Genomic DNA, 19,343 nt, shown 5'->3' on the forward strand with positions numbered 1-19,343 from the left:
ACTATAATAGGGCTGAATCTGCATGATGTATGAACTTTCCAACTTGTTTAATGCATATTATAACTGTGTCAACCAACCTACGCTTGAAATCAGGAGTTATTCTCTCAATTTGCTATTTTTTTTTGAAAGACAAAATAAACTTAACTACGAAAGGCTTTGACACACTTTTTAGTCTTTCAATTAACCTTCTCGGTTGCTTCTTACAGTAACTGCTGGTTTCACAGAACCCAATTAGCACTAATTGTGGACTGTCTTACCTAACGTGCATTAACACCACCGCAATCCAAAAAAAAGTGCTAATCAGGGTTGTGAAAGCAGCCCCAAGAGTTTTACTTTTCTTTCACAAAATAGGATACATTAAATTTTGGAGAAAAGCCCTTGATAAATCTGACTCTGTTTGCTTACCCATAAACAGATTGTGGCCTGGACACCAGTGTTTAAATTCACCAAACTTCAACAAGTAATAACAAAATGAACTAGAGCTGCAAGCAACTTTACAGCTTCCAAACAGTTATTGTGAAATGTAAGCGCATTGGTTGTTATAGATCAAACGTTATCATCACAAACCATTTTGGACACAGCTGACTGTGTCAATTTTGGCAAAAATATTGGAAGCATTGGTTAGCAGCAAATTAAAATATTATTTGGATGCAAACAATATTCTAACTAGCTTTTATAGTGAAATGCATTTAAGCAATTAGCTTCATTCAGTTGCTGGCATTAGTTCCCTGAGGCCTGCACAACTGAAAAGTTTGAATAATTTATATGCAGCTGTGTTTGTGTTACAGACAGTGCAAACATTTGGACAACACATCACTGTGTTGTCTGAGGAAGATCATTTTGTGAACTGATACTGTATTTTGATAATAGTTTTGAAGGAAACGGTCAACGACACAGAATACACATTTCAAGCTATGGTCTGTTACCGAGAACTTCCTGTGCCGGCTGCTCTTGGCTGCTGTCTTTCTGATGTCACATGTAGCTTTTAGAGAAACGCCTTCTCCAAACCTTGCAGCATAGCACACATTTTCAACATACTATATTTACATTTGTGTGGATTATCAACAGCCAGTTTAATGTAATTGATTAACATTAACTTTATTGTAAAATTATACATCAGTTATCAAAGATTTAGTACATTTTCATGTTTAAATTATTTATTTATTTATGTATTTAATATAACGTTGACAAGACTCTGTAGAGAGCAGGAATATCTTATTAAAGAGTGCAGGTGCCTATTTTTTGTTTAGCATATGAAATCAGTTTAAAAAAAGGCATGTAGAATTTAATGTGTCCACACTGTTACTGATTATAAAAAAATAAATACACATTTATTTTCATAAAAAAATGTGATGCTTTCAATATAAAAGGACCTTTCATGTGGTTAATATAGCGAAAAATGTTGATGCTGAAGAGCTTTCATTTTGATACTAATCGACAGTCTTATAACAGCCACCGGTCGATGCTTTAATGTCATTATCTGGGAGACATCACTATGCCAAACACATTTTACATCTCACCCTCCACTACTACTCTGCATGCTGCAAACTGATAAACTGAAAACCATGTCTAATGGCCCTCTTATTAAAAAAAACAACAATGCCAGTGGTTGTAGCTAATGGCATAATGGCATTAATCTTACCTGTTGTGCACTTCCATTCACTGTGTGCAGTTTTTCACAAGCATGTGTTCATTTTAAAAAAAAATGTAGGACAGGCACAACATCAAAGAATACAGAATCACCTAAATTAGATAATGTACAATATAGAAGAATAAAGGAAAATAAATTAATAAATAGACTCAATGCCATGATGCCTAAAGGATAGTAGATTATTACATCACTAACTATGTCGCAAATGACATGACAAGCACATTCATGGATTTGAATAGAATTGTGTGAGCGTAGTTGTCATAGCATGAAAAGCCTATACGTACCTCCATTGTTTGTTTTCAAACACACTTTCCTTTGACAAAGGTGTGTTAAGCATACCGAAATGTTAGGAAGTTGGCTCTTTTGAACTACTACATTAAGAAAGCTCCCGTTTGACAAAACATGTTTGTCATTACAGGAAGCAGTTATCTTGGATAATGAAGAAAAGGCTTTAAGGAAGGGGGCCATTTTCCTAGAGTAGTTTTCATTCACTATGAAAAGGCATGTTTGATATAATATGGGTTTCTTTCAAGTCTGTAAACCTGTGCAAACCTGCGAGGCCGACATATCGAATGCAAGAATATGACAGTTGGATGTGATTATTTAATGACCTGCAATTTGTACTCCTGTATGCTCTACAGTTTTGCTGAACCTGCTTCATTTTCCCAAATGGTATCATTAGACAATCCCACACGGTAAGATGACCATGCTTGAGATTTTCATGTGCTCCCCAGAAAGGAATCACGGTCCTATTCAAAAAACAACCAATGCCACTTTAGTATACAAGATGTTAAGCTTAGCATGAGATGTCTACATTTGGTAGGCAGTATAGGATATCATAGTCCCACATTTCTGTAACAACAACATTGCTGTAATTTACTACCTTCCAGCTGAAAATCAGTTTTATTATTATATATATATATATATATATATATATATATATATAATATATATATATATATATATATACTACTAAAAAAAGGCAGAACAGGAGGCTGTATTTAATGGTAAGTTGTGCATGTTTTTGATATTTTCAATTCTCTTCATCTATTTTATTTATTATTATTCATTTGAGCAACATCAGTCTTGGTAGTTTAAATCTGTTATTTATTTATTTTTTTTTTATTTTTGGCAGCTCTCCAGCATATTTATTCATATTACCAAGCACTCAGGGAAGTGATAAAGATCTTGCATGTCGAAACTAAAAAAAGGGATATTTGAATTACTGATACCATTTCATATTGTACTGTACCTCATACCGAAGGAACAAAAAGCTGCAAACCTGACAGCCCCTTTAATGAAACAGAATTGTATGTTCTTGTGAAAAGTTATTTGTATATAAATCTGATTAGAAATCTTCTGTACTTTTGCATTTCTACTGGTTCAATGTCTACTATTTGCAACAGTGAAAATACAAGCATTTATTGATACAGTATTTGTTAATGCTTTGTGTTAACTGGTCAATGAGTTATTAGTTAAATCTGGTTGTAAAGCAGGATAATCCTTGCCTTTTAATGCCAAATTCAAAGCATTGGTTAAGATTTGAAGAGAGGTCATGAGGGCTTGCTTCTCTTATTTATCCCTCCCTAATTTCTTTTAAATGTCAAAGGAAACATTTGATGCAGTCCCAGGTGCAACTTCATCTTCCACCTACCCAACTTCCACTTTATGTGCACATACTCTCCTCAACTGGGGGCACTGCATGGCTTCAACATGGTCCACTTGCTGACCTGGAATTCTCTCATGAGTTCCTACAGTTGGCCAGACAATGTTGCTGAAGCAGAGACTCGGATCCTTCAAGAGTAGACTGTATGCTGACATGAACAATATTGTATAATCCTCTCTGTGACCACAATAAGACCATTAGCTAGCTGCCTGGAGGAAGGACAGTCTGTCTAGCTACAGATTCCCAGAGGCTGTATTTCTCTTACTAACATGGTTAGGGTTTTATTTGTCTCTCCTGAGTGCTAACAGATCACACTGGCACCAAAGCGAGCGAACATAGGTGGACCTTTTTTAAAAAAAAAAAGTTTTTGGCTTTGGCAGCTTATATTTCAACAGTTGGTATAGATGATAAATGTCTTTGTGATTTTAGAGTTATAGATCAATGCTCAAACACCAGTTTGAATAGCCATGGCAATACCGTAGATTTCCCTTGAAGTTCAGTCCTCTAAGTATATTTGCAGTAATTTCTTCACAACAAAACTGAACTGCTTACTGTAACTTGAGTGAAGTCCCTGCTGTGTATACTGTAGTGTATGTGTCTGCACCACTATATTTTATAAAAGACTGCTTCCGACCTTTCATGCTGGGGCAAAATACAATACTGACTGTCCTGGAGGCAGCATTTGCCAAGAAACATCCTGGTTTCATTTGTTGTACTATTACTATTAAAGTTCTGATACAAACAGATGAGCAGCCCTGCAGTCTAACACATCAAACGTATCTGACTGCTTTGAATAACATCTCCTATTTCATCATGTTAAGGAGTGGGTGTTTAGGACTTATAAAACCTCATGATGTGGAGTACTAGAGACAAAACTAAAAGATTATTGCTCTGTGAGAGCCTGGAGGAAAACAAATGGAAATAGTTTCAGTTGGTTCATTTTTGGCAGCAGTCTCTTCTGCCTGATTCACTAGCAAGCTGAGACACTCTGTTAGACTCCATATGAAACAAAACTATAGTGCAATGGAAGTGAGGTATTGTGGTACAATCAACAGCTGAGAATAAATGAATGAGGGTGGGATACTTTGCTTGCTGGCTTTACCAAACAACCCCCCTCTGTTGTGATGGAATCACCTTTGGATAGAGGTGAGGCTCGAACTCAAGGTGGGAAGGATGGGGGAACCCCCAAGAGAGGGAACCATTACAGAGATGGCAGAGAGAATCGGAGAAGGAAAACAAAGAGTAAGAAGAGTAAGAAGGTCTTGTTCCGCCTCCTGAACCTCACCAAGGCCACACCTCTTGTATTATTATTATTATTATTATTATTATTATTATTATTATTATTATTATTATTATTAATAATAATAATAATAATAATAATAATAATAATAATAATAATAATATTTATAATAATAATAATAATTTATTTTTATTTGGCAGATGTCATTATCCAAGGCGATTTGCAGTTGTTACAACTGCTTTGATCTGTTAAGTAGTGGGATTCAAAATCCAAAATATCTTCTGCCTTGTAAGTCTGTATCTCCCTACATTACATGATGCAACTACTTTGTATACATTTGAACATGTCCAAAACTGAATGCATGTTTCAACTATGAAATGCAACTGCGCATCATGTCTTCAAAAAAAGTGTGATTTGTACAAGAGCACTACAGAGGATATACATAACACTATCCTTTACCAGTTACCTGGGAAATTACAGGTAACGGTTCTTAGACATTTGAGCATGTAGCCATGGCATCTAAAGCAAGTCTGCCAAATGTCTAAGTACATCTGTGTTCTTGAACATGAGAGCCTTTAGCACAGAAGTAAACAGTGGACACTAATTTACAGCTACTTTTATTGCATTTCTATTAAATTCCTTGTGCCAGGTCTGAGGCCCTGTACATGTAAATAGTGTATTTTTGTGTTTTTTGGGGTTTTGTAAATAAAGTTATTGAAATGTAAGTGTGTGTTAAATGTGGCAGGGGTGGAGCTTAGAATCCTTAATTAGGACAAGGGTGGAATGTGGCCAGGCATTAATTGATGTATTGATTATCAATTTTCCCTGGTCACATGCAAGTTCTTTGTTCTCTACAAGTCAGAGGTGAATGGCTGTGAAGCTGTGGAGATCCCACACTGTTGTTAATCTGTAGAGATCCCTCACAGCTGTGAATCTGTAGAGATCCCTGACTGCTGTGAACCTGTAGAGATCCCTCACTGCTTTGAATCTGTAGAGATCCCTTACTGCTGTGAATCTGTAGAGATCCCTCACTGCTGTGAATCTGTAGAGATCCCTCACTGCTGTGAATCTATAGATTCCTCACTGCTGTGAATCAGTAGAGATCACTCATTGCTGTAAATCTGTGGAGATATTTCATGGCTGTGCATATTCAGGGTGAGCGAACCAACTACGTGACCTCCAGACTACCTCTTCTGTTTCACATCTGTCTGTAAATTTACTGTTACATCATAATTTAACCAGTCCAACTGCATGCTGTTTACTTAATCCTGTTTTAGCTAAAAGCCTTGGATTATAATCCTTTTAAATGCCGGTCACAGGCATTAGAAACAAATAGTGTTCCATAATGGAAACATTTTCTATAGTGCTGTTAATGTGTCAGAGCATGCAATAAAATGCAATAAAAATTGATTTTGATTCAGTTTTGCATTTCCCTTCGCAATCATTTGTTAATATAAACCCACACAATTTGTTATACCTCAACATTTAAATCTGTGTTCTAACACACCTGGACCAATGTGCAATCCTTATACAAAAACTTGTAAATATTGCAACAGATTACAGCAGTGGAGGAAAAAATGAGGGGTCAGTGTGTAAAAACGAATAGGCACCTTTATTCAGAATGCACACAGGTCAGCAACCTATGGCACATGACAATCCCAACCAGGCCACCACTCTCTATATACAACTGAGGCAGACCTGGGGACAACCAGGCATAAAATACTAAACAAAGTATGTAAATGAGCACAGAAAATACACCAAACAGATACAGACATAACACAACCAATAAGAACAAAGACACTGAGTCCACAGTCTAAGGGCCACACCCCCCCTGCTATTGCTGCACCTGCTGTCTCTGACTGTGCTGCTCAGAATGGTGCTGCCACCACTCCATTACAATATGTTCTTGCTTCTTCCTGTAACCAGGAACCATCAGCCAAAACATAAATCTACTTCAGTTTGCTTCTTATAGTTTTATGTCAGAATTTATGTTAAAGAATTTGAAGTTATGGCTGAAGACTAAGACCAAGAATAGATTCTAATCACTGAAAGTCACAGATTTAGTTCTTCAACATATACTGTCATTGTACTATGCAGAAATTCAGGAATGCACTGATATAAACGTCTAAAAAGCAGTCTGTTCCATGTTTAATGTGTCAAAAAATGAATAAGTACAATCCTACCCTTTAAATTGAGTTTAGTTCAGTGTGACCAATAAAATATCTGTCTTTCAGTTATTGCTAATGACTATATGGCAATGACATTGGTTTCTCCTGGTGAATGGCTCAATGACAGGAAGTCCTGTAACTTGCAGCAATTTATCAAAGAAGCCACTGAGCATGACACTGTACACTTCTTTTTATAATGCTGTATTTGCTCGAAATAGCGGCCGGCACTTATCTTCTCAATCTTCTCTTTACCTGGGCAGTTATTTGGATAAGGGTGTCTATTAGAGAGTAGACGCTAATAGGCCACTGTGAAGTCGATGCAGCATCGATGTAGGTTGTACGGTATTTTCATAATTCATTTGAATCTCTTACAGCAGTTGAATCCAGGTCATCACATTGTATTCGTTCCTAAAGTTAAATGCTTTGTCCAGCGGCTCAAACAAGTTTCACACACAGGTGAATGTTTCATTTTAAACAGGCTGCAACAGGCTATACATATAGATACATAATATCAATTTAGTAACAAAGTAACACTTTAAAATGTGTCTGTAATTCCAATGTAACTAACACACGATTTCCTACTGGTTTCAAATGAAATTCCTATTGAATTCAAAAGTCACAAGCATAAGTTCATGACACGCATTTCCCCTAATACACATGAAATAATCATAAACACTTATTTTAAAGTGTTACTGGCAACGCCTTAAAATAATGGCAGCAAATTCACAATGAATTCCGTCGGAATACTACAGGAATAACACCTATATATCTTAATGCATTTCATCTGAGCCCTGAAGTGATTCATTTTGAAGCCAGCCCTATTAATTCATGTGGATTTAATTGCCCGTATTTGTTCCGAGTACCTTTTGAAACAGATGATATTGATCACATGGGTTAAGACATGCATTCAAGCATTAAGTGACACTTCTCACAGTGAATGCATGCTTATAAATGTGATCAACATTATTTGTTGCAAATAAACATGGAATGACGAGAGGTCACTCGCTCCTTGCTCTCATTCAGATTTATTTAAATAGACCCCCCAATGCTTTTTATGTACTTTCAAGCTTTTAAGCATTTTAAATAAATTAGGTATTAAAAGGCATGGCTCAAATGAAACAATGTCGTAATGGTAACATTAAGAACACTTAAAGACAAAGTGGATGTGGGGGAATAACAGCGAATTGAATAGAAAACTGTTTTTGTAGAGCTGTGTCATGAAATAACTAACAGCTTACTTATGTTTGTATATATGTTATCATTACAAAATAATGAAGTGGAGGTTACTGCATTCCTCAAATGCTCTTTCCTCTAGGCTTAAACCCTCTATCATGTTGTTTACAACCATGAAACAAGAAAGCTGAAACATGGACTGCTTTTTACATACTGTAGAAGACAAGGTTGCTTGCAGGCTCGGCTGGCCATGGAAACATACTTTTTAAAATTTTATTTTATTATAAATAAATACTAAACTAAATACAGTACTCCATCGTGTGTCTGCCCATCACATATCCACCCTAACCGCGTATCCACCTTGACAACGCTCTTCAGCACAGTGTGTGTGTGTGTGTGTGTGTGTGTGTGTGTGTGTGTGTGTGTGTGCGTGTGTGTGTGTGTGTGTGTGTGTATGAATGAGTGCAAGTTGAAACTGCCAACAGCCAGACATGTAGCCAGAGTTTGTTTATTATTGAACAAAGATTAGTTGAGAGATTGTAGATCCCATCAATTTCCGTACAGTGTTGTATGTACTCTGTGTGCTAGCATTGCTTGTAGTGTTACGTGTGCTGTTCAGTGTGGGTTTGTAAATAAATCCTGTTCACCAGCAGGGCATATCAATTTAACCTCTGTCTCGATCTCCTGCCTGTCACCCAGCAGCGAATGCACGCACCCACACTGCAGACAGCTACCCTATCACAAGCATTAACACCCTGTATCTTTCTAAACAAAGGATTTAGGGGAGCCCCCTAATAAAAGCTGAATCTAAAAACAATAATCGTGTGAATCGTGTGAACAGCTGCATATAATGGTATACTCTGGTAAAACCTCAGTCGGATACACGATGGACTATTGTATATGTCAATAATATTAAATTAGTTTAATTGTGTATTAGAAAAAAAATAGATCTGTAAATAACATAATTTAAGATATTGAAAAATGAGAAGAGGGGGCCCCAGACAATACTTTATAGCTATGGCCAAAGGTTTAGCATCACCCTATAGAAATAAATAATTTTGCTTCATAAAGTCGAATGAAACCTCCTGAATGTTACGTTAGCATATTAAATTACATGCCACTTTGTGGTTTTCTATATACGTATAATTTTGTAGTTTCTTTGATTACATGATGTTAAACAGAAGATCTAAATTCATAGTTCATATATTCTTTTTTTTTAAATAATTATGTTTCAATCTTAAAATTCTAGGTGAAGCAAAATATTTGTCCATAACTGTAGATTTGGAACCTCCGAATAACAAGTAACACAGTATATACAGCTCTGGAAAAAATTAAGAGACCACTGCAAAATTATCAGTTTCTCTGGTTTTACTATTTATGGGTATGTGTTTGGGTAAAATGAACATTTTTGTTTTATTCTATAAACTACTGACAACATTTCTCCCAAATTCCAAATACAAATATTGTCATTTAGAGTATTTATTTGCAGAAAATGGCAACTGGTCAAAATAACAAAAAAGATGCAGTGTTGTCAGACCTTGAATAATGCAAAGAAAATAAGTTAATATTCATTTTTAAACAACACAATACTAATGTTTTAACTTAGGAAGAGTTCAGAAATCAATATTTGGTGGAATAACCCTGATTTTCAAGCACAGCTTTCATGCGTCTTGGCATGCTCTCCACCAGTCTTTCACATTGATGTTGGGTGACTTTATGCCACTCCTGGCGCAAAAATTCAAGCAGCTCGGCTTTGTTTGATGGCTTGTGACCATCCATCTTCCTCTTGATCACATTCCAGAGGTTTTCAATGGGGTTCAGGTCTGGAGATTGGGCTGGCCATGACAGGGTTTTGATCTGGTGGTCCTCCATCCACACCTTGTTTGACCTGGCATGGAGCATTGTCCTGCTGGAAAAACCAATCCTCAGAGTTGGGGAACATTGTCAGAGCAGAAGGAAGCAAGTTTTCTTCCAGGACAACCTTGTACTTGGCTTCATTCATGCCAAAGCTGCCCAATTCCAGCCTTGCTGAAGCACCCCCAGATCATCACCGATCCTCCACTACATTTCACAGTGGCTTGTAGGCCTCTACAGGTCTCCGTCTAACCATTAGACGACCAGGTGTTGGGCAAAACTGAAAATTGGACTCATCTGGGGGTGCCTCAGCAAGGCTGGAATCGGGCAGATTTGTCTTTGTGAAGGACGTATGAATAAAGCCAAGTACAAGGTTGTCCTGGAAGAAAACTTAGGTATTAGGTATGTTGAGACTGCTCTTACAGAAAGTTTTTTTTTTTCCTTTTCAAAAAACTAAAATGATACATTATGAAACCGGTTACTGTGCCTTCTGCTTTCCTACTGCAAACTGATTCTAAGAACTCTAATATGTTTTTGATTAAATGGGTCAGACAAACAAGGCAGATTTGCAGACCAAAAAATTACTTCTTTACTGCTGTAATATGTCTAACATATTGCAAGAAATATAACGCTTGGCAGCTGCATTTGAAAACAGTAGCTGTCGTGCACATTTTTTTTTTTTTAAGTACTCTTTGTATTAAAGTAAAGAGTATGTAGTCTATGTCTTCTACAAGGAAATCATTGAGGAGCCCGTGTGTGCCATATTATATTCAAATTGCTATCAGGAGCCCGTGTTATATTCATTATCCTCATTATTTAGTTCATTCATAAACAAGGTTATAAATCTACATTTAATCATGCACACTTTTCAACCCGATTCAGTACTTTATAGTCATGTTTATGTTAAAAAAAAAAAAATCTAACTATGTTCACATAGGTAGTATTTAATTACAATGGTTTACAATGCATCAAGATACTATATATGATTAAACGTTTTGAAAAAAAAATGTGGATAAAAATGAAAATTTCTCTTGAAACAGGATATTTATTTTATAATTGAATAGGAGCTCATTAAATGTGGGTTGTGATTTATGACACCAGATTCAAATGAAGTGACTGGACTGGGTGAACAAAGGGATATCATCGCCTTGCTCACTACCTATAGAACAAAAATGTATGATCCAATTTTAAACATGTTGGTGAAGGAATTTAAATGTTGCTTTTTTGTCAATGTGTGGGTGTACTGATAGCAGTCTGACAGGCTTTGAATGTTTTGGCTTAACGTTTTCTTGTGAAGAAACAGATATGTTCTATTTAAATGTGCTATGTAAATAAAGTACATAAAACAGGCACCAAGAGCATTCCATGCAAAAGGGAAATATCTGCTGTCCATTCACTGAATATTCAGAAACAATCTTCCAGGTCATTGGAAATGCAGGTGGAGAAAACACTGGCCACTTAAAAACAATTTACACTTTTATAAAATGCAGAATATATTTGCCTAGCAGGTGTGTAATTAAAACTTCAAGTACTGCTATTATTCCCAACTGCCGGGTAATAAGACTCTGAGTACTATGGATCAGATCACTTTCTATTTGCACTTCAAAGAGACGCATACGATTCCCACTGTTTATTTATTTGATTTGATCTAATAAACAACAAAACAATTTTATGTCTGCAGTCGACAAAATGTTGATAAGATAAACATATCAGACTAAATTAAAATGTGCCTAATCATCTTGGTATTACTGGTTGTGTGAGTACGAATCAAGAATCAGGAACAGGGTCCCACAGCAAATGACATACCACCAAAGAGCTATATCCCACTGGATAATTAACATCTCAGCAACCAAATGGCACACTATGTACAGATGGGACTGTTTTTTATTCGCTCTGCTGATGAGGTGGAGGTGGAGAACTCATTCAACTGGACAAAACAGCTGGCTAATGTACTGTTGTAACCCAGTAGCCTAGATTTTTAACTGTTTGCTTTAAAAAAAAACATACCATCAAACAGATCATGCAGTTGTAGAACAGAGGGCCATCACAAAACCCTGAAAGCTGACTCAAATAACTGTTAGAATACATATGGTATTAGCAGCATTGATTCTTGATTCTTAACAATGATGTCAACCTGGTGACATCCTAGTCTTAGAGAAAATACTACTTTACATTCATGTATACTTTGCTGACACAAAATATTGAACCATTAGGCTGAGATTACAATTAAACATCCTTCAATATCACTATAGAGGATTTTATATAAAACACAATATCATTTAGACAAGATAATTTGGTGACTTAAAACTAAAATATGATACTGAGTGACAATTTACTACATCATTTACTACATCATTTCCCTTTCTGTGTTCTCTACAGTATTCAGAAGTCAGAACTTCTTTACAATAATGTATCTTTACAGTAATGTAGCTCTGGAAATTAAATTAGTAAAGGAACACAAAAAAAATGTGAATGTGTTTTTTTATTTTTTTTTACTGACTGGAAAAGGCTTTACAGTACTATTATTTTTGAGATACCACCCAAGTGCCATCAAAGAAAACAAATAAAGTAGCGCCCCTTCTGAATGTCCAGAGTATGTTATTAGAGTGTATCTTACCAATGGCCTGGTCTTATTAATAAACTTGCATAATGTAGCATGAATTATGTTCCATAAAAATGGTGTTGTGCTAGATTGACACTTACCTGAAAGAAGAGGAAGAGATACTACGAGTAACTATAGACTTATATTCATTTCGGTTTCTTTTTCTTTTTTCAATTCATTTTCCTCACCAATGTTCACCTTCAACAAAATGTTATCCTTTTAACCAAGCTATCTAATCATATATATATATATATATATATATATATATATATATATATATATATATATATATATATATATATATATATACACACACACACACACACACACACACATATATATATATATATATATATATATATATATATATTATATATATATATATTATATCTATATTATTATAGTTTTCTGAATTATAATTTCACGTCTTAATTAATTTGACTGTAATTTGTTCAGTTTGTAGTCTTGAATAAACGTTAACTGTACTCAATTTACGGACGGTAAAGTACGGTATGTGTAAAAATAAATTAATTTTATCCCATTACCCAGGGGTAACGACGAAGAAGCTGCTTTCTCGTCATCCTTTATAGAAGTAAAGGTAATATTTGTGTGTTATAGAGTTGTAAAATCCCATGGCACATGACGAACATATTTATAACTGCCAAATAAATAATGTTCTTTTGTAGTATGTAATTAAAGCTTCTAGAAGTCTAAAATTGTTCTATCTATCTATCTATCTATCTATCTATCTATCTATCTATCTATCTATCTATCTATCTATCTATCCATCCATCCATCCATCCATCCATCCCACCAAGTCTTGCTGCTTTAATAGTAAATGGTAGAAAAATATAACACTGATTAAAATGATTTAGCCATTTTTAAAGATGGAGCTATTGTCTATTCAGGGATACTGTGACATAAGTAAATGACACATAACAAATTAACAAACCATTTGGTTTTATATTGAACCCATTATGCAAAATCCTGTGTTGCTCAGTCTAATTTGTTCTTATAGCTTAGTGATGTTATTAAATATAACATGTCCCATGAAACAGATAGCATATGCTCTGCAAACACATAAAGGGTGCAACAATGTGGACCTTCAAAAAACTATTAAAAACATACTGCAATCTGTTTATAAGAAGTAAGTTGCATAACCTGTAGCCTTTTGTTATTCTTTCACTATAATACAAGTCTATATACTAAACAATATTAGCTGAAAAAAATAATAATACAAGCAAGTAGAGGTCGTTCAAATAATCAAATTCTAATGTTTTATAGAATAAGCCATCACTAAGTAATCAGCAACATGGACAGCAACAAGGGTAATCTGCTTGTTACTGGTCAGGGTGCTGAACAAAATCTGTTATTGACTACTACAACTACTTCTTATTCTACCACTACTAATTTTTCCCTTCCAAGATGTCGGTGTACAACCTAGTTGTTAAAATCGACCTGGTTATTCTCGCTTCAATCGCCGACTCTTATGAGAGGAAGGAAGGAGTGCTGAGGGTCACCGGTACTTTACTGGGCACCGTAGAGAAACACACCGTCAAAGTTACCAACTGTTTCTCTGTCCCACACAACGAATCGGAAGATGAGGTGGCTGTTCATATGGAGTTTGCAAAGAACATGCACGAACCACACAAGAAAGTGTCTCCCAGTGAAGTCATTGTGGGCTGGTACGCAAAACGATATGACATCACAGAGCTCTCGGTTCTGATTCACGAGTATTACAGCCGTGAAGCGCAGAGCCCCATTCACCTGACCATGGACACGGCCCTAAAGAGCGGCAGAATGAACATCTGCACGCAACACTGTGGGTGCGATGTTCAGCGTACTGAGCTACACGCCTGACAACACGGTGGGTCGTTTCCTGACGGATTTGATCAATAAGGTTCCCAAAATAACAGTGTAAGACTTTGAAAGCATGCTGAACAGCAATATCAATGACTTGTTAATGGTGACATACCTGGCCAATCTGATCAAACTGATCTGTCTGAAAACGTGTGGCATTCCTGGTTTTCAACAATAAAAATAAAATGTATATTGATCTGAAAAAAAAAACTACTACTACTGCTACATGTTCTTAGATTGCGGAGCCATTTTCAGAGCCCTGGTTCGGTTAGAGCACGGCCACATGCAGAGTCCGCTGGCGATATGACTGCTGCTGTTGACCAGTGGGCTCTGGGTGGCGTGCTCTGTACCAATAATAATAATAACAATAACCATTATTATTATCAGTAGTATTAGTAGTAGTACATATTTGCCCATTTCTATGACAAGCTTAAGTAAGAACATATAACTTTCCCCTCTGCAACTCAGTCCTCTTTACTGATCACAGAAACGCTCAGCCTTTATTTCTCCCAGGCCTTATCTCACCGTATTTATCTTGTGATATCGGTTTTCAAGCCAAAAAAGCCATATGTGTGTTACTCTTGAAGAAATAGAGCTAAAGTGTGTATTAGCAGTCACAATTTTCTTACATGTTCTTTCGAATAGAAGAACATAGGGTGTCATGTTTTATTGCATTGAAACCCATTTGAAATTGAATCCATTCACATGTTCCTGTTATAATTCCAAACTATATCGAGTAGCTAATTAGTTGCTTTGCACTGTTAATGATGAGAAACATTATCATATTTACCCTTTCAAAACCTGAATCTTCCCCCAAAATAATCGGGTTGGATGTTTCAAGATATGGGCAATGTAAAAGTCTAGTTGTCATTGTGAAGAACTGCTGTATCTTACAGATTCTTTTCATTCTAGTCTAGTAAAATGTCTCATTTAATGTCACACGTTTGTTTGGTGATTTAAAAAAAAAAAACATTTACATGACCAAACGTTATTGTCACGCTTACTGCGCACTAAAATGATAACATTATAATGTAAACTCCAGCTCTAACTTATATTTACAATCAAAACGCCCTGGAAGGTAGACGTTCATTTTGTGGAGTCTACATGTTAGATAGAATGCTGGACAATTTTAGAATGGGAAGAGTGATTCTCTGAGAATAATGATGAACCTTATTGAAATTCTATCATCACCATTTAACCAATGGGGTTACTGCAGCGCCTATCTCTCTGCAGCCGTCGCCACTCACCTTGAGAGTTTATCATTACAACACCCCGGGTTAAAAAATAAATAAATTAATTAACAACATTAACTACATTAACGGTACTGGCATTCGGATATTATTGTGTGTGTGTGTGTGTGTGTCTATATATATATATATATATATATATATATATATATATATATATATAATATACACACGACACATTTGGACGATACATTTGGATTTTACATATGCTCAGACTGCTTTAAAAGGTAATAAATAACAGCTGGGAATGTATGCACTGTCTAATCATGCACTGCCACACAAATCCTTCCCAGCATCTGTGGAGCAATTGAACACTACTTGCGAAATCCGTTTGATTCTTGTCAGGTATTGACCGCAGGTATATTTACCAGCAAATACTGTACATCAAATGTTTTGGATTTAAAACAACACTCGTTTTTTTTTTTTTTTTTTTTTTTAATAATTAATTACAATCGGAATACATATATATATCGTTTCCAAATCCTCTTCGCCATATTAAGTTTGCCTTAAGAAAACACACACACACACACACACACACACACACACACACACACACACAACAACAACAACAACAACAACAACAATAACAACAAGCAGAACCTTCGTCTCGCTTCAGAATTTGATCACGTAATGGAATTAATAGTAAATGAAAAGGCTGTAGTTCATTAACTCCCCAAACAATTCTGCTGACAAGCTCTTTCAATATAGCCTTTACGACTATTATTAATGTACAGTCGCAACGTAATGTACTACTCACACTGAAAGGCATTGCTTGTCACAACATTAATTTATTGTGCCACAACCTTCAATCTGTTGAGCTATCCTAAATCTCACCTAGCAATTTTCTGAAATTCTAAAGAAAAAGAAGGGCGGACAAACAGACAGACGGACGGACGGACGAAAACAAAAGTATTTATTCCAAATACTTTTGTTTTCTGCAATGTATTAATCTAAGGCTGTAAGCAGAGCATCAGTTCACATGACTACATGGACACCCAACCCATATACCAACCCGTTATAACGCTTTGAAAAAGTAAGACACCCTACCTTGCACTCCTTCATGCACGTTTTCACAGAATATCCATCCGATTGCAAGTATTTCTGAATCATAACCTCAAACTCTTCATATTTCTCCTGAGCGTGTTGGTCATAGCGTTGGTATGCTTGGACGCACTGGCTGCATCCATGTAGATTCCCACCCATAACCACTTCCAGGCTACAGTTTAAATTGTCCGGACTGGATAACCCCATAAACAAATCCAAAAGAGAATACGAATTACAAAACGAAAGATAAAAATCGCTTAAATTCAAAGGTGCGGTTTCCTCTCCTGTCTCCTCCCCAATGTTCCTGCAAACAGGTTCGGCATGTTCAAAAGTAAAACAGTTTTTTGATAAACTATGCGGTGGGCACGTTTCTAGTCGCCACAAAGGTTTGGTAGCATTCCCTATAAAAATAGCATTATTGTCTTTACTTAGGCTGCTGTGTGGTGAATGGAGTTTTGAAGAAAGTAGGTTGCTTGCTGATGAGAAGTGATCACCTATGTTTGTTAATGCTAACTTGTCCAGCTCCTTGTCTCTGGTCCTTGTCAATTTTGCCTCAGCGCAGAACCACAGGTGATCAGAGAGCAGGACGGTGAAAAATAAGAGAGATGCTAAGGACAGTCGCCATTTCTGTGCCCTTTCCGAATCAGTAAAAGGTTTTTCGTTCTCTCGGGGTGCAAACCAGATTTTTAAGCCGTCATTTTGCTGCCGACACATCCAAGCACCCCTGTTCATATTTTGGGAAAGCGCAGCACTGGCCGACTCCACCGTGAGGGCTCCTTTGCCACAATATTCATTGACTTGAAGATTTTATTTTTTCTTTTCCTCTTGAACGTTGAATTTAAAGTGGTCCTTGTTTCACTTAGAGATGATAGGCTATTTCCACCCAATTGGTGCATGCAAAGAGATTAAACAAGGCATTGTCATATCACAGTTATCCATGGCTCTCTTGAGAAAAACGTACTTCTCTGTGACAACATGCCTCTCTCTTTCCTCTGAAGGTGCTGAGCTTTCTGCCTTTCCGTAACCCAACTCTCACCAGCCTCCCTCATCTAACCAGCGATCGTAAAGGTTTGTAAAATCTTTTTGTTTTAACTTGGCGATTTTTTCTTGGTATCTGGGCAGAATGCCGTGGCTTTTTCCTTTTGAAAAGCACAATCATCTTGGTCCAGTGCTAGTTGCCGCCATGTTCGTCTTAAAGCACTTTTTGGTGGAGCTGGGTCATTTGCGTCATCTCCAGCAATGAGATCTCTCAATCCTGATGCAGTAGCAGGTCTGCTTACAACCAAATGACACATATTGATACACATGAATAAACGAATCAGGATATTCGCGAGTTTACCTTCACAATAGACACATTTCATCTGAACATTACGGTAAATGCTAACAGGTAGCCTATTCTGAAAGGATAGGTATCGGAGTAGTCAATTGCGCAAAAAAAAAAAAAAAAAAAAAAAAAACACTACTTATAAATGTTTACTTTTTACTTTATAGAGAGTTTACCACAATACGTTCCTTCAAATGTCATTTTGTAGTCTAAGTTATGTGACATGAAATGAATTATTTTGCAAACATTTATAAACATTCACTTACCCTCAAACGTTTGCCACGCTTGTGAAAGAATAGGTTTTAACAAACATGAAATGGTTGAGTACGCAGTACATGTATTTTTTTTTTTGTTTTTTTTTTTTTTTTTCTGTTTATAAGTAGGCTACGGTGCTTTTTAGTACATGTTGAGATACATGACGAGAAATATTTTTGGCAGTTTTATATATGTCAGGTCTATATATATATATATATATATCTTTCCTTTTGTACAATGGTCCATTGACCATGATTATCACTGCTAGATGATTAAAATAATATTTTTTTAAAAAACGGTAATATATCTATATAGCTTAGACTATTGATGGTTGTTGGTTGTTCGCTTCTTTGCTTCAAATCAACCATCTACTCTATCTGTATTCCCAATGCTGCACCGTTGCTGTGACGCAGAACAGGAGGTGGGGGGAGGACGTAGGGGTGCAAATCTCTTAAATTCAACATGAGGCTGCTTCGCTTCAGACACACACATTTGGATACGCGTTAAAATGTACTTAAAACGTTGACAGAATATTTACAACAGGGGATATGGGTATTGGTGTTCTCATTTTTATTAAAACTGATTGGGAAACAACTCAGGCACGTAAATTTGAACTATTTTGTGTGGTAGCTGACACTGCGGTGGACTTTTGGATTCTGTTTTGAAAATATGACATAACGACCTTGTTTAGTAGTTTATTTTTTTTTTTTTGTTCGGGAAATACAATTACAAATGATACAATAAGACGATTAGAACAGTGTTTCAATTAAACAAGACAAAGGAGGGGGCGTAATGCGGTGCCCAGTTTTCAGCAATTTCATATACGTGTGTTAAATATAAATGATTAGTCCGGGTCCTCTCCAGATCGATAATAAAATCCAGTTCTGATCCGTTCCGGTTCATACTTCACGCCCATCCAAAACAAGGTCGAGGCATTATTTAGTGGTTCTCGTGCAGCTGAAGAACATGCTGTGTGTGCTGTATAGAGTCAACAAACTTAACATTTTTAGAGCCATTGCAACCAGTCACCTAGAAGTAACCGCCGGGCTACCGGTCTTGCTCGCTTTCCACAGTTAAGTCAACAAGAGTGATGCGAAGTGCCAGACAGCCTTTCACAGAGCACAGCATTTTCATCACATATGGTATCTGGGCTCTAGCGTCCTGTTGGTCATCATTTTAGGGGGCAATTATTTATGTATGTATTGATTAATTAATGGATTTATAAAATAAACAAATGAATAAATAAATACAAAAAAAAA

General features: G+C 36.3%; 1 protein-coding gene across 1 annotated transcript in view; it reads right to left on the reverse strand.

Moving 5' to 3' along the window:
• LOC121320800 (transmembrane protein FAM155A) overlaps nt 1-18,221 on the reverse strand; it is a 119,460-nt gene extending 101,239 nt beyond the window's left edge. The window contains exons 1-2 of the mRNA XM_041259450.1: nt 18,096-18,221; nt 16,509-17,777 (exon numbers count right to left, since the gene is read on the reverse strand). Coding sequence (XP_041115384.1) covers nt 16,509-17,237 — 729 coding nt within the window. The 5' untranslated portion in view covers nt 17,238-17,777; nt 18,096-18,221. The remainder of the gene's footprint in view (nt 1-16,508; nt 17,778-18,095) is intronic.
• Nucleotides 18,222-19,343: the final 1,122 nt, after the last annotated feature.

The sequence above is a fragment of the Polyodon spathula genome, chromosome 9 (genome assembly GCF_017654505.1).
Source record: "Polyodon spathula isolate WHYD16114869_AA chromosome 9, ASM1765450v1, whole genome shotgun sequence".
NCBI classification, from domain to species: Eukaryota; Metazoa; Chordata; class Actinopteri; order Acipenseriformes; family Polyodontidae; genus Polyodon; species Polyodon spathula.